The sequence below is a fragment of the Scomber scombrus genome, chromosome 10 (genome assembly GCF_963691925.1).
Source record: "Scomber scombrus chromosome 10, fScoSco1.1, whole genome shotgun sequence".
NCBI classification, from domain to species: Eukaryota; Metazoa; Chordata; class Actinopteri; order Scombriformes; family Scombridae; genus Scomber; species Scomber scombrus.
Genome location: NC_084979.1, coordinates 21,081,894 through 21,096,948, shown reverse-complemented (window position 1 = coordinate 21,096,948; position 15,055 = coordinate 21,081,894). Strand labels below are relative to the sequence as shown.

General features: G+C 40.3%; 2 protein-coding genes across 3 annotated transcripts; both read left to right on the top strand.

Annotated features, from left to right (window-relative positions):
• The first annotated feature begins 3,019 nt into the window (after window positions 1-3,019).
• LOC133988119 (uncharacterized) lies at window positions 3,020-8,442 on the top strand. The gene is made up of 5 exons (XM_062427669.1): window positions 3,020-3,518; window positions 5,624-5,818; window positions 6,781-6,928; window positions 7,028-7,198; window positions 7,319-8,442. The coding sequence occupies exons 1-5, from the start codon at window positions 3,455-3,457 to the stop codon at window positions 7,656-7,658; spliced, it is 918 nt and encodes a 305-aa protein (XP_062283653.1). The 5' UTR covers window positions 3,020-3,454; the 3' UTR covers window positions 7,659-8,442.
• Window positions 8,443-8,630: 188 nt separating this feature from the next.
• On the top strand, window positions 8,631-14,046 carry LOC133988120 (caspase recruitment domain-containing protein 19-like). Of its 2 annotated transcripts, none has more exons than XM_062427670.1 (6): window positions 8,631-8,702; window positions 10,128-10,273; window positions 10,387-10,543; window positions 11,157-11,225; window positions 12,810-12,875; window positions 13,097-14,046. In XM_062427670.1, the coding sequence occupies exons 1-6, from the start codon at window positions 8,696-8,698 to the stop codon at window positions 13,201-13,203; spliced, it is 552 nt and encodes a 183-aa protein (XP_062283654.1). In that variant the 5' UTR covers window positions 8,631-8,695; the 3' UTR covers window positions 13,204-14,046. The 2 variants fall into 2 exon arrangements, with proteins under 2 accessions (XP_062283654.1, XP_062283655.1); XM_062427671.1 differs by having other exon boundaries at window positions 8,678-8,717.
• The last annotated feature ends 1,009 nt before the right edge of the window (window positions 14,047-15,055 follow it).

The following is a 15,055-nucleotide window of genomic DNA, read 5'->3' as shown; positions in this document are numbered from 1 at the left end:
GATGACTCATACTTATTACAGTTACCAACAGCAGGCTGATTTCCATATGCGCACTCACTCAATCAAGCCCTTCATCCCCTATATAGTAGGCTTTAAATAAAGTAATTCCACCAGGGCTTGTGCTGGGTTGTAAAGAAAGTAACATTAACATCTCACTGGATCTTTGTTTTTATCACTTTAGGAATTAATCAAGGACATTTCAGAGAGGGCACCTTCAGCCTCCTCCACCCAGACCTTCAGCCATATGTGGCCTAGTTTGAACAGCAGTGTTGATGGGGCCATCGGCAGTGTGAGGTGGGACCCCTCCTGCTCTACTTAATTACCTGTGTGATGGAGTGGGCCCCCCCCCCCCCCCAGCAGAGCCACTGTGTCACACTGTGTCAGGGGCAGGGAGGACACACTGAGCTGACCAGTCTCACCTGTGTTACCTTTCTCTGTCTCTCTTGTCAAATCAGATGAATAATAGCAACAGCCGGGGAATGTTCTTTTTGGTCAAATGAATCTTTGTCTGTTCCTGTCTTTTTTTTGCCTCATACTCTTCATTTGAAGTTTCTGTGCTCCACTTCTTTATATGGACCTAGAAGGGGATGCCACTTGGTAAGCAAGGTACTCAATATCAGCTTTACTCCTTTTAATACAGCACAAGAGGCATTATTGACTGTCCTGGGCTTCCTGGTTATCTATATTGGATTGCTCAAGTACAAAGCACACTGGCCTGGGCAGAGAATAAAGTGGATGGCACTGAGAGTCCAAACTGTACCTGCTGGGACTATACAGAACACTTTAACAGTTGCTGTAGCAACACCTCCAAATCAGAGCAAAACAATTTAAGCAGACAAATTTCTCAAAATGTCCTTATCCTCTGTGTCTCTCTTTCTAATCTTCTTCATCCTCGTTGACAAGCTTTGAAGCTTGAGTAAAATATCCTTGAACACTGGAAAAGAAGATGTGTTACAACCGTGGAAAATGTGCAGTTCATGAAATTTGATATTTTGCTTGCTGTAAATTATTATATCATCATTAAAAATTTAAAACAGCACTTATAAAAACAAATGTCAAACCATATAAGTGCAGTATGTCTTACAATCCAATGATGTGACCATTAGTCACACTGGCAGCCAATCTCTCTCCAGAGTTGCTCTGGAAATTTAAGTTTTGTGTCTGCAGACTGAAGAATAGTTTAGGGGAAATAATGGGCTTTTTTTCCATTTTGACATGCAAATATATGTGTGGGCACACACACACACACACATCCATACATTTCTGCAGGTGCTAGGTAACAAAAAGCACACAAAAGAACAAATAGTACCCACACACTGTTAAATTGTTCCCAAATCTTCTTTAATTCCACATGGGCATGACAAGTATGACAACATGACAATAGCAACCACTGGGTCCTCTTCAGGTGAAGAAAAGAGCCTTTGTTAATAATGACGGTAACACATGTGCTTTTCCTTCTATTAAGTCAAAATGTCTGCAGTGGAAAAATACATCTTAACATTGTTCACGCAAGCACAATACCTACCTCTGCTTCCTAATTTAATCACGTTATATCAAGTTATAATCAAGTTATAATCAAGTTTATAATTACAAGAGTAAAGAGCCATGTAACACCATAACATGGAGGGTACAATAAAAATAAATAGTGCGGGACGGTTATGAACACAACTCTTGAGCATTTACATAGTCCTTAAGCACTGAGTATGAACACTTTTAATCAGTTATGCTAATAAATTCATGCATGATGAGGCACACTGCTGTTTGAGCGGAGTCTCCCAGTGTGTCTGAGGTGGTGTGTGGGGGGTTTGTGCAGGTGAACAGGGCGGTGCCTGTGGAGACACTTATCACCCTCAGCAGAAACAGTCTCATGCATGCCCAGAATTCACAATGACATTAGACTGACGGGCAGTTCGAACAAGAGAAAGGGCCACTTTCACATGTGAATGCAGAGGCCATCACATTGTGTTTGTGTATGGTGTTTCTATAAATGTGCTTACCAATTTAACAATCTAATTTATTATCATCCTTACATTTCCATGTAGTAACTGTTCATGGGTGCTCATTTAGTCATGAAGACCCACCCAGAGCTGTTTTTTTTTCTTTATACAGTGAACATGTTGATACTGCATGTCTGAATTGTTTTGTTTTTTTAAAGACATGTCAATAAAAAAGAGTAGTAAAACATAATTGTCATACATTTCGTGTTGATAGTTCAAAACAAACTTAACTGAACTGTGACACGGTGAGACACAAAAGGAGAAGTGAAAAACGTCTAATTTTATCAGTCAAAGGTAAAGTCACATTAACTCCCGCACAAACTATTATCATCAGCAGTTAGGGTGGTGCCATAGAGAGAAACAGGAGTGTCAACATTTTACAGTAAAATCTTTCTCTTGCACAATAAATGTCACTGAAATGTGTTGTGTAATGCTCTTGTTCAATCTCTGCTGATACTATGCCTTGATAGGATCCTCCAAACAGCACTAACAGGGCTCAGCTGAAAGATCTTTCCATCTCACACATTTTATAAGACCGCTTTCTATAAGGTTAAATTATCAGTCTGACTTTTCTACCCTCTGTTGCAACTTGTCAGCATTATTTAAATGAACGTCTTGCATCTCCTACTTTGAAGCTGGTTTTGAGCATTTCTCAAGTGTAACTTCCTCACTGATGGTCAGAGAACTTTAAGCTTTCTACTGCATGATTAGAGTAAATTATTGAAGTCCCGACTTTCTGTAGAAGCTACTAAAAGCGAGTTTGGACATAATTAAGCAGTAATTCTCTTCAGGTTTCTCTCTTTGATTTAGAACTCACTCACTAAACCACTTTATCTGGAAACCTAAATTGTGTGTGCAGACATACAGTGTAGAAATACTCATGACAGAACTGTAAACTGTGCAGTGGCAAACGAAGCCATGCAGAGCTTCTTAAAAATCAGCTTTACGTCACTGATTGTATGCGTTTTGCACATTTTCAACTCTGACTGAAGCACCACATCCCGATAGGCTGAGACAGAAGAGCGGTGCGACATCCTGCCCACAAAGAGCGTGTTCTTGCTGTTACTCATCTCGGTCCTGTTCACAAAGCGCAGGTCTGATATCCAACTTGACCTGACCTGGTGTAATCCACAAAGTCATTTTTGCTTTGCTAGACAAGGTCTAGACCGATCACTTCATCTCTCTTCGTCCTCTCGTGCGCTCATCCGATTGAGCGACAGTCGCCTCAGCGCGCTGTCCAAACCGGGCATTAGAAGAAGTAAATCGAAGACGTCGTGAGAGGACTCAGTGGATGACAGGCTGTTTACAGGGCGGTAGAGAGGTGAATAAAATCGCACAGAGAAGCTCACGCACGACTCCAGCTACGGAATCCCGATTTGTTTACCCTGTACCGGGCACAGAGGAGCACCGTTGCGCAGTCTTTACGCGCGGACTGGGGGTGTCTGTCTGTCAACATCATGTCAGCCGCAACAGCTTCAATAGCGGATTTCAAAAACAAAAATGACCAGCGGAATAACTCAGGTAAAATGGATTATATTTAATAAAACAAATGCTGTCTAATTTATTCCCGAGTTGAACGCGTAGGATGTGTGCGGGCACGAAGATTTCTTTGTGGCACTTTGATGCAAATTTGTTGAATTTTAAATCAACATATTTTGAGAAAAGGTTGCCTAGGTTACAGTTAAATATTTACCCCCCCAAAAAGCACTTTCTTTTGGGACACACTGTATCTGCTAGTGGTGGTTTCCTAAACACGGGATTAGGGGTAAATTATTTAATGTGATCTACATTTGCAGATTATAATTATGTGTTTGGGATCAATTCTAAGAGATACAAATCCAATTAATAAACACAAGCAAGCGCGTAGCTACACGTCTTTTCCTCTGAATTGGTGTCAGAGCCGAGAATTGGGGAGTGAAAATTGAGTGAACGTCACGGACACCTTTCTATACACATTACATGACTTACTTTTTTAAAAACAGAAGGAAAAAAACAGTAAGAGGAAGTGAAAGGGAGAGGCTACACCACGGGTGTCAACTGTCTAGTTAAATGCACAGCTGGCCAGACACAAGCAAACACACGTTACATAAAAGTGATGCTCTCTGCTTATCGACAATGAAGTGTGCCCTTGTGTTACATAAACTTGAATATGTTCAGCTAATGCTAATGGCCTTCAGAGGAGCATTTATCCCAGTTGTGTCTGGCCAGTGTTACTCTGAAACTTGATCAGAAGCTTATAAAATTCTTTATGAAGAACACTTGCATATAAATAATATTAACAACACACAACATACAGAAAATAGTAATAACAGTTAAGATGAAAAAAGCCTTCCTGTAGAGATAGGAGTCTAAGGTCTGTGCTGTCTTCAGATGGATAGGAAAGGCACAAGTGTGGTGCAGCAGAGCAGAAGGCTCAATCCCCCATGATGGAGCTTAGTATTGGGGGCCCCATGGTGCCGGAACTTGGTGCTGAAGGCCCAGAGGAGCCAGCTGCTGGCAGATCTGAGAGTGCAGGTGGAGGTTTCTTGGTATGATCAGTTCCTGTAGGCAGGGATATACATGTCCATTTATAGATTTGTATGTGAGTAGCAGAACTCTGCAAACAGAGCTGGTGTTATATTTTTGTGTTTTTGCACTCTCATCAGGATCCTGGCAGCACTGTTCTGAATGGACTGGAGCTTTTAGATGCCCCTGCCAGGGATCCCTGTGAATAGTGCATTGCAGTAGTCCACTCTTGAGGAGATGAAAACATGGACAAATTTGCATACATCTGACAGGGTTAGAGAGGGGTGGAGTTTTGAGATGTTTTTGAGATGGTGAAGTATGTATACTAATATCTTTTTTCTTTCAACTCTCTCGAATGAAACCAGCAACATTGTTGGATGTTTTCCTTTATTCCTTCAATAGTTAAAAAGAGTACACAATATCTCCTCTGTTGTAAGCAATTGTTTCAGTTTCAACCAGATGAAGGTTTCCCTGAATAAACAACTTGGTTTAGACTTTTCCTGGACCTGATCACACTTGCCTTCAAATTTCTGCTGGAAATCACCGAATTGATGTCAGTGTGTATTTGCATTCCAACAGCTTTTGTCATGATGAAGTGATACTCCTATATTGTGGTTGAACTGAGCCAGACTGTTGGCGTACTGAGTTGACACAGTGAAAGACCTCCCATCCTGTAATATGCTGAGCACTGTGCTGTACTGTGTTATTCTGTATGATAACTGATTGTTTAGCATGGCTCCAGATGGCCTGTGTATTTCCACCAGCCTCGTAGGCCTTTGTTTAATGATTTATCACATTTCCTGCTTCGATACCGTTAGACTTCGATGCAGCACAGCACCAGGCTGTTTTGGGGGGGGGGGGTTCAGCCATACAGGGGTTCAGCACTGATAGCTGTGGAATGAACCTTACCATCCCACACTGAATCTCATCTGCAGTGCTCCATTCAAAACAAATTCATAATTTCTTTTGAGAATATATGAATTATACATATGTTCAAACTTTTGGTGAACTTTCAGTGATTAATGCACATCCAACATCCACCGTATAATTAAATCAAAACCACTGTTCTTGTTTTATACAGTCTGGTTCATCACCAACTGACCATCAGCTCTTTCTTTTAGCTCATTCCCAGGCGCAATGTACACCCATGCCGCTGCCAGCCCTGGGCACCCAGAGGATCATCCAGGGCAATGGTACCAATGTGGGCACAGTCATTTCCCTGCAGTGCCCAGCAAATCATAAACTCATAGGAAAAGAGCTGATGTGTGTTATGGACATCAACAGCACCCACTGGGTGGGGGAGACCTACTGTAAACGTAAGTAGAAATTGAGTGCAAAAACTGAGACTTTGAGACTGTTAATAGAGAAAGAATGGAAATAATAGTAGGATTCTTCTGCTGTTAAGTCAGGTGTATGTTATGAATGTATTGTTCTTTCACTTACTAGACAAAATTAGTGTGTATGCGTGTGTGTGTGTGTGTGTGTGTGTGTGTGTGTGTGTGTGTGTGTGTGTGTGTGTGTGTGTGTGTGTGTGTGTGTGTGTGTGTGTGTGTGTGTGTGTGTGCAGATTAAATGTTTCAAATGCTTTTACTCAGAGAATTGCAGAGGTTGCAAAACTTCCCCTGAACTGTCTGTCTGCTCATTATTCAGAAGAGATGGAATATATATTAAACATTATGTGATGGGCATTGAGGCCACGGGCGATTTTATATTTAGACTTAAGGTATTATTTGGCTCGCAATAATTAATGCTCTAGACTATGGGAGAACACATTAGAGAGAAAATAATTTGTTGCTCGGGGATAGAGCTCATTAAATGAGAATATTAATGCTAATGCAGGTGGAGAGGAATAATTTCAAGCAGGTGCCCAGTTAGTCTTTCTTTTGGTTAGTGAGTGGAAAAAGCAAAAGTAGGATCTTAATTATACTTCAAGAATCATCATGGGAGAGAGGAAACTGTCTGAAGTGAAACGGAAAGAAATTAAAAAATGAAATTTATGTTTTATTGCCCCCTCTTTGATGAGCTGGCAAGTGCACTTTGTTGCAAAATGATATTTCAGCCAACCTCCTCTGATTAAATCATAATGGAAAAACTTGTGATATATTTGAGGGGCGGAGTACTTTGTGTGGTGCTAGAGTCTTATTAGGAATTGTACATATTGTAGATTTTATAGCATGACAAATAGAGTTGTCTTGTAAACCTGTGATGACTGAATAAGTTGAGTCCATGAGATGGAAGTGCATATATCAATCAAAGGTCTTTCTCTCTCACACTCCAGCTGCGTCTCCCTTTGAGGACTATGGTTTCCGTGTGGCTGTTCTGGCATCCATTATAAGCTCAGGCATAATCTTATTCATGTCCGTGGCCTTCATCACATGTTGTTTGCTCGACTGCATCAAAGAAGACGAAAGGAAAAAGCAGGAGAGGTAAGTGAGAGGCGAAAGATTGGATGAGAACAAATAGGGGTTATCAGTCAGTGTGCTGTGATGTATTTGAAAACTGAAATACTAAATACTTTTTGCCAGGGAGTCAGATGTGTGGCAGTGGGAGGAGCAGCCTCAGCATCAGGGGGACAACAGGTCTCGTTACAGCCATAAAGGCAGGAACAACAACAACAACAATAAGACCCAGGAGAAGATGCTTTCACTGTGGGACAACCACAGCCCAGCCCTGTGTGACGACATGCGAGCATACAGGTGAGACAAGGGTGAATTGAAGATTGAATGCTTAAAAAAGGGAAACTTTCAAAATGTCCTCAAAGACTTGGAAACCAGTACAAACACTAAAGCAATGTCTTCCTGTCTTTTCCTCCACAGATGTCATCAGCATTATGCCTATGGTCCTGCCTGCACCTATGATCCCCCTCTTCCACATGCTCCTCTACCCGGCGTCGACTACGACCAGCCTCTCTTACCCCGAAACCAAGAATCTGCAGAGAGTCCTGGTCCACCTCCATACCAAGGACCTTCTCTGTCCTCCTGTCAAACTCTGAGCACGAGCTTGGTCCAGATCTCAGCGGTGGGATCTGGTTTGGTTTGGCAGTATGGGGGACAGCAGAGTAGTTTGTCGGGAGCGATCCCATCAACCACAGATGAGTCCAACCCGAGGAATATAAACTCTGCCAAAGAATTTTCCATACGGATAATATCAGTGTGAGGACAGACTGTGAAGGACGTGAATACCATCAGTCAAGACGTTGTTTACTGATCAAATCTGTACAACAGCGTCAGCTTCATCAATAAGGACTACATGAAGTAATAACTGAGCATTCCTTGTCTTGTTGAAATTGTTATGTCTGCAGTACTGCACAGTTTAAAGGCTCTAAAGGCTTACTGATCTGACAAACACATGTGCCTTTTGTAAACTGTGATGGCACACTGCCCTCTGTCTGAAAAGAGGAGCCATTGCACTTTCAGGACTCCAGCCTTGTTGGATGACACCCCCTCTACTAATAAGGTCAAGGGACTGCCCTTAATTGAGCTTTTCATAAACTAATTAAATTGTTAAGTTTTGATTAACAATGAAGGTGTTTATTGGGGAAACATTTCACTCATTTCTGGGCAGGAAAGTCCAATTTGTTTGGTATAGGACAGAACCTGAAAAGCACTGCAAGTATGTAACTAATCATTTTTAATGAATGTAAATAAATAAAAGAGGACTGATTATGACTAAGACTGTATTGCAAAGGGAAGATGGTGTACAATGAATGCAAATGTCAAGCCAAACCAGTATAGTGCAGTGATTTTGACTGTTCTGTGTAATGGTGTAGCTGACTCACACATGTATTCCAAACGGCATGGTGAAGAATGTATTAATAAAAACACAAAGACAACAATTATTATTATTATTATTATTATTATTATTATTATTATTATTATTATCTTTATTATTATTATTGGCAGGTGTAATTTATCAGGCTCAGTGCTTATTATAAATGGAAGAAAGGAATAAAATAAAGTGATAAATGACAGTGTTGTGGTTCAGTTTGCTGCTCATGATAATCTGCCTGTCAGCGATGTCTGCGGGCTGATAATCATCATTTGTCCCAGAGGTCAGTCATGTGGCTCCGGGCAGCGCACTGTCCGCGCCTGCTAATGCAACCGGACGACAGTGACCGCCACACCGGGGACAACAGGAAGTTTTTGCCGGGTGGGCCTCGTTCGGAAAGTGTCAAACACCGCTTGTTTGACAGTATGCCAGGTTTGTGAATCGAGGGTAAGATGTTTCGTCTTGTTTATGATGGTTTTACTGTAATCCCTGCGCGCTGATTTGCAGGATATGATCGCTAATCGCCCACTGCGCTGTGTGGGTGCGCCTCTTGTTGTAAAGACTCTCCTCAACATTACAGTTTTAAGTTCAGCCGTTGCCATAGCAGTTGTGTTACATTAATACTGGCTTCATGCGAAGACGTATGTGGATGTTATTTAACAACAGTTGAAATAGTCTGAAATTCCTGACCAAATCTGTTGCCTATAAATAAAACAGCAGCAGTTTGATAGACGGATCTATTTACATTCTGTTATTTAATACACGACGGGAAGCTGTTGCCATTTTCGTCAGAGCTAAGCAGCTCTTTATGAAAATAATCTGTGAATCACATCCATATCTTAAGTTTGCTGTAGCTACACATTTTCCATTATGGACTCTGTCTGGTAACTTAACCATTAATTTTTTTTTTTTAAACCTGCTGAAATGGTTTTAACATATCGAAGGGTATTCTGCCTCACCTTGTTTACAGATGTTTCCATCTTGAATAAAGGAGAACTAAACAAACTGGACAAACTGTCACTTCACCAAATTCTTACCCTCTTGATTTTGATAATAGTTTGTGCTTACCTAACTCTGGTGACAAAAGGTATCACTTGCATATTTGCTGCATCTCCACGAGCTGTTGCTCATCCACTGCAAGTAGCAGGTGTTTTGTGGCTCAATATTTAGGATATTTGTTTCTATACATCATAACTTCTGATAATGCCTCAAATTTCCTTTCTGCTCAATGAGCTCTCTGTTTTCTTACTTCAGTTTTGAAAATCTAGTTTTTAAATATATCACGGTGAGCTTGGGGAATTGTGATTTGGTGTTGCTAATAGGCACTATGAAATAATCAGAAATCATATCTTAAAGTTTCTATATGGCCTCAAAAATGACCATGGAGTTGAATTAGTATCTGTAAGGTGTTACACAGAACCAAAGCTTCACTATGTGGGTATTCTGGCCTCACAGACTTTGTATTGCAACATCATTTTGTTATTTTGTTCATGCTTTAACTCAGTATGTTACTCATACATTACAGTCACCTGATTTTGACTACGATCATTAAAGCTAATGATCGCTAAGACAATATTGCAGCAACTGTATTCACCTCTCAGATGGGTGAATAAACCTCTTAGTCATTTATTTTCAGAACAGGACTGATGCCAAGACCAGCTTATCAAGAAACTACTTACGACTGGACTGTAGGCCTCCATCTAGAGCTGTGTAGCGTGCTCTAATTGTGCAGGGTCACAACCCGGTCTTCAATTACGATTACGATTTAAGTTGTGTGTAGTGTAGAGCTATTTTTATTAAAGTCTGTCTCTTGCTTGTCTCTTCTATAATGTTGTTCTCTCTGTTTCCTGTGGCTAGACATTGGTGGTTACCATGAGCAGCTCCAGAGGGACTCCCAGTTCCTGTGCTCAGACCAGAGGATGGACACTGAGCTTGTTGACAGACTGGTGCTGCAGCTCAACAGGATCTACCCCCAGATACTCACTGACAAGGAAGCCCAAAGGGTCACTATATATAATATGTGTTAAAGTTCAGTCTTCACAGTTTAATCTGCTTCACTGAGTGAACCGTGTACAAATATGTGCAGTGAGTCAATGCAGCATGTGTCTCTCTGCAGTTCAGGAACCTGAGGGTGCCCACCAAGGTGCGATTAGCCGAGCTGCTGAATCACCTGCACGAGAAGGGTGAGGACGCGTGTCATGAATTCTACAGGGGACTTCACATCCACGCTGAGCACGTCTACTCCAGCCTGCCCACCAGAGTCAGACAAAGAGGTAAAACATGAGCAGAGCTTTGCAGACGTTTCAGTAGCTGAAGATTGCAGAGCACTGTCGCACTCTAGTCAAGTCAGGATGCTCGCCTCAAAAGATCCCACAGACTCACACCTGAAAGTGTTTTTGAGATGTAATTTAACTCAGAATTACATGGCAATAGTTAGTAGTAAAAGGACTGCATGCAATCTTGTATATTGTACTGTAACATGCTGTGTGTTTGTCTACGTGCATAGTCATGTGCCAATGTTCAAACACATCATCTTGTGGCTTTCAGAAACTGTCTGTTCATCATTTTTTTAAATTCCTGTGCATAATGTTATTAAAGTAATTACACTGACACATTATCAGGTGCTTCTCTCTGCGTACACTAGTTGCATTGTTGGCACCCCTTACTTTTTTTAAGTGGGACAGTTAGGCAAATCACTCATAATGGTGGATCCCCTGCTTTGTAATTGCCCAGGCTGGCTTTATGTGGGCTTATCCTATTTAAGAAACATTTAGGAAAGAAAGAAGCCAATGTGCTGACCAGGCAGCAGCTCACATTGTGGATCTGACATTGCAGAGGCAGTCTTTTTATTGTGTGGATGTTAACTGTTTTCACTCTCTGTTCTAGAGATGACAGACCCAAAATTGTCTAACAATGTGGCAGCCCAACCAGAGAAACATGTGCTTAATGACAGAGGTAAATCTAATCAACGTCAAATGATACATCTGATTAAGTGGACCACTAGATGTGCTTTCTGGGTTTTTTATTGTTGTTTTTTAAGTAAAATAAATAAGTCTAACATAAAGGACTATATAAAGAATTTTCCATGCCTACTTTTCACTTATTTCATGTTTGTGCATCCTGGAAACCCTCTTTGTTGCTCTTTTTGAGGTTTCTTCCTTTTTTTTCTTTTTACAATCTTTTATTTCAAGATTTTTTTGCAGGTGGTTTTGAATGTTGTGTATTGATAATATACAATACTATCAACAATTTTCCAAAGCTCACCATAGATATTTATATTGATTAACTCTTTGAACGTAGTTTTTACTTTAGAAATTAAAATTAACATGCAGATATCTAAAATCTTCTTGAGAATGGCAGCCCATTACAATAGACAATCAGTCAACTGTAGTTCTTTTCCAGTTTATGTTATCAACATGTAGAGATGCAGTTGCTGGAACTAATTGAAAACACTTCCTTGGTGGTGCGTTCAAGAACACTGTGAAATCTGAGATTTAATGATCAATTGTGCCTTGTGTCTTGTAGTCCAAGAAACTATAAAATGTACATAATTTGTAGTATGTTTTTGGCTTGACTGATTTACCTTTGATTTGATTTCATGACAACAGAGCTCATGAATTCAATAATTTCTCACATCTTGAATGTTGGATCTCTGTTGAACGCATCCTTAAGGAATTGTTTTCACAACAGTCCCTGCCCAAACCTGCATTAACTTAATAGCACAACTTTGAAAATGAAAAATAGACCAAAATTACTAGTTTCATAATGTTGAATCTAATCCAATAGTGGCATGTACTGAGACGGCAAGTCGGAAGTAATTCTCAAAACTGTTGTTACTTCAGAAAACGGTCGTCAGTAGTGTAATGTTCTAACAATTCATTGTCAATGTGACTGTAATCTGCAGTTGTGGAAGTTTAATTTGGCTACTATGGTGTTTTTTTAAATGTGTTGATCTTACAGTTTATGTGAGTGTGTGTCACGCAGACTCTATACCCCTCATTGATCCTCAGATAAGCCCCTTAAGCCCAACTAAGCTTTGTTCTTCAGCAAACATAGTTGTCTGCTGAACCTTTTAACCTAAGCATCAGAATGTGGGCCCCACTACCCTGCACCGTTTCACCATTCATCATCCCATTCACTTCACCATTCATCATCTCATTACATCCAGGGCTCTGGCTTTGTGGGTCAGTTAAGCTCACGTGTAAACCCTGGTCCAAAACAGCTTCCTCTGTCTTGCATTCCTTTGAACAGTCAGGGGTGCATCCAGTGGGTCAAAGGTATGTCAGCAGGGAAATGGGTCATCTGTGATGTGTTGAAACATGGATTCACAATCAATAGTCATACAAAGAAATTATGTTTGGTTTTACTGTAAAAGGCAATTGTGTTGTCACTGATCAGCCTTGAACTATTTGCCTTCATGTATACCACTGTAAAGTTCAGATATTGACCTAGTATTCACTTTTAGTATGGCTTTGTTCTTAGATTTGTTGACCTAATAGTAACTGGTGATAACTTTCATTCTTATCCCCTTTTCTGCAGGACCAATGTTCTTCCTGAGCTGTTTCAGTTTTGCAGTCGGTATTGCAATTCTCTACTATTATGGAGGTGAGTCATACAGAATGATAGACAAGTGTTTAGACTTGTTTGTCCTCGGGCAGTTTGAATGTCAAGAATTTTCAGTGTACAAAAGCATCACAAGTTTGAAAGAATCCAAAGCCTTTTATTTCATATTTAAAACTAACTTTCTTCTCTGCTTGTTTTTCATTTCTAAACTACTCCCTCTATATGGTTTAAAACTCTTTTTTTGCCACTTTTTCTACCCACAGAGGGTGAGACATTGAGATGTACTGGCCCGTTTCTTCACTGTTCTGCAGCAAGACTTAGTCAAGATGTTTTAATTTCCTATGCTGAGGTTGGAAAGCATAAAAAATGAGGCCATAAAGGTGCTGAATGTGCTGAAGTAGCCATGCCTAAATGGGATCCCTCTGGATCAGTAAAGCTTCTATCTATCTATCATTTGTGAGAAGAACAAGCCATGAAATTTGCCATTTTGCGGTGCCAAATACACTTTGTGAGCTATAAAATTGTTTTTTTCCTGAAATTGCATGTATTTGTAAGCACCAATTGACTTGTTTTTTAATCTCTAAGTAGATGAAATTGACTTAATCTGTCACAAATTCCCATGGCTGACATTTCTTTATATGAACAACATCATGTTCTCTCATAGTGCTTTTTGCTTTTATATACTGTTTGAGACTTGCCTGGATTTATTGTGTATACAGAGAAACATTTTCTGCTAAATTGAACTATAATAGTAGAGTGATGAGATGAATCTTACTTTGAATGAAATTTAAAGGCTTTGTTCATCCACACAGGGGATATCAATAACTCAGGCTGATTAGACCTCTGTTCAGGTTGAAGTTGGGTGCAGCTATGTTACGAATTATCTGCTGCCATTAACTTTTTTATGAATAAGAACAACAAAAATGATATAAAACCAACAGAAGGGTGTAGAAGATATCAATCAAGCACAGTTTGTACACATCCACACTGTATGGAGAAGACATCTGGTTAGGAAACATAAGTGAAAACCCTTGTATGAGTAGACTGTTGGTTTGTATTGTATGAACTACCCTACACTAAAATTTACTTAAAGATACTGCATAATTCTCACATGCTCGCCCACTTTAAGTGCCTTCAAATACTGTGATGAAGATACTTGAACATCTACGAACTAAAGTGCACTATAACAACTTTTGCTCAAATAAAGCACAAAATTAACATCACATGGAGTTGTATGTTGTTGTTTTTTTTAATGTAGTATGACAAAGATACACAGAAATATGTAAACAATAAATCAAATATACTGTATGGTATTGATTTTTTAAATTTGCAGAAAAATTCACAGTAATGATCAGACTGTTGATTAGCAACATGAAATGGAGTTGATGATAGAACATTCATCTCATTGATTGAACAACATCAATAAATGCACTAGAGGGCACTGCTTCCTCATGCAGTGCATCAAAGTAAGGAACAAGGATGATGAAAAAATCTTCTGGTGTGGTATAACAAGGACAATCAGGAGCAACAGACAACCCTCATTAAATAATAATGACAATCAAACTGGTTGAATGAAGAAAGGTAGTTGATCCAATGCTACATTAAATGCTGTTTGCTTGACAGCTCGTGAAAGACCTGTGTGGAGGGTGGAGGCATTTCTTACTCACTTGATGCCATTTCAAGTATTTCATGTGATAATGAATCAGAAGAAAAATAGCCACTTGAAAGATGGCATATACCGCATAGCTTCGGAGGAGAGCTCAGGTGTCTGATCTCAGGAGATTTGCAGCACTGAGCAGCACTTTTCCGCCTCTGTCTTCTCTGCAAAGAGAGCAACAGATCAGAGAGGGGAGTCAGAGACAGGAGGGATGGGGAGGTGCTAGGGGGTTGGAAGTGTCACCAGGGTGATTGTTCAGTTGGAAGACTGGCATCCACATTCCCATGAGAGGGTTATTAATAGTTCTGTTTCAGAACACCTAAAACTCCTCGCTGATCATCAGCGTCCTCTGCATGTTAGACCCCTGCAGAGCCAGTTTGTTCCGCACTGAGATGGAGCTGGAAGTGTAGGAGCCACAGATATAGGCTGTATTATGTATGTATATCAGTCTACAGATCTGCCCTGAGTGGAGCTCTGTGTGTCATCAATCTGATTCTCTGCTCGTCTGGCTGTTTCCACGGTTACCAATGATAGTTGTGGAGGAGGAGAAGGATAGAATTGTGAC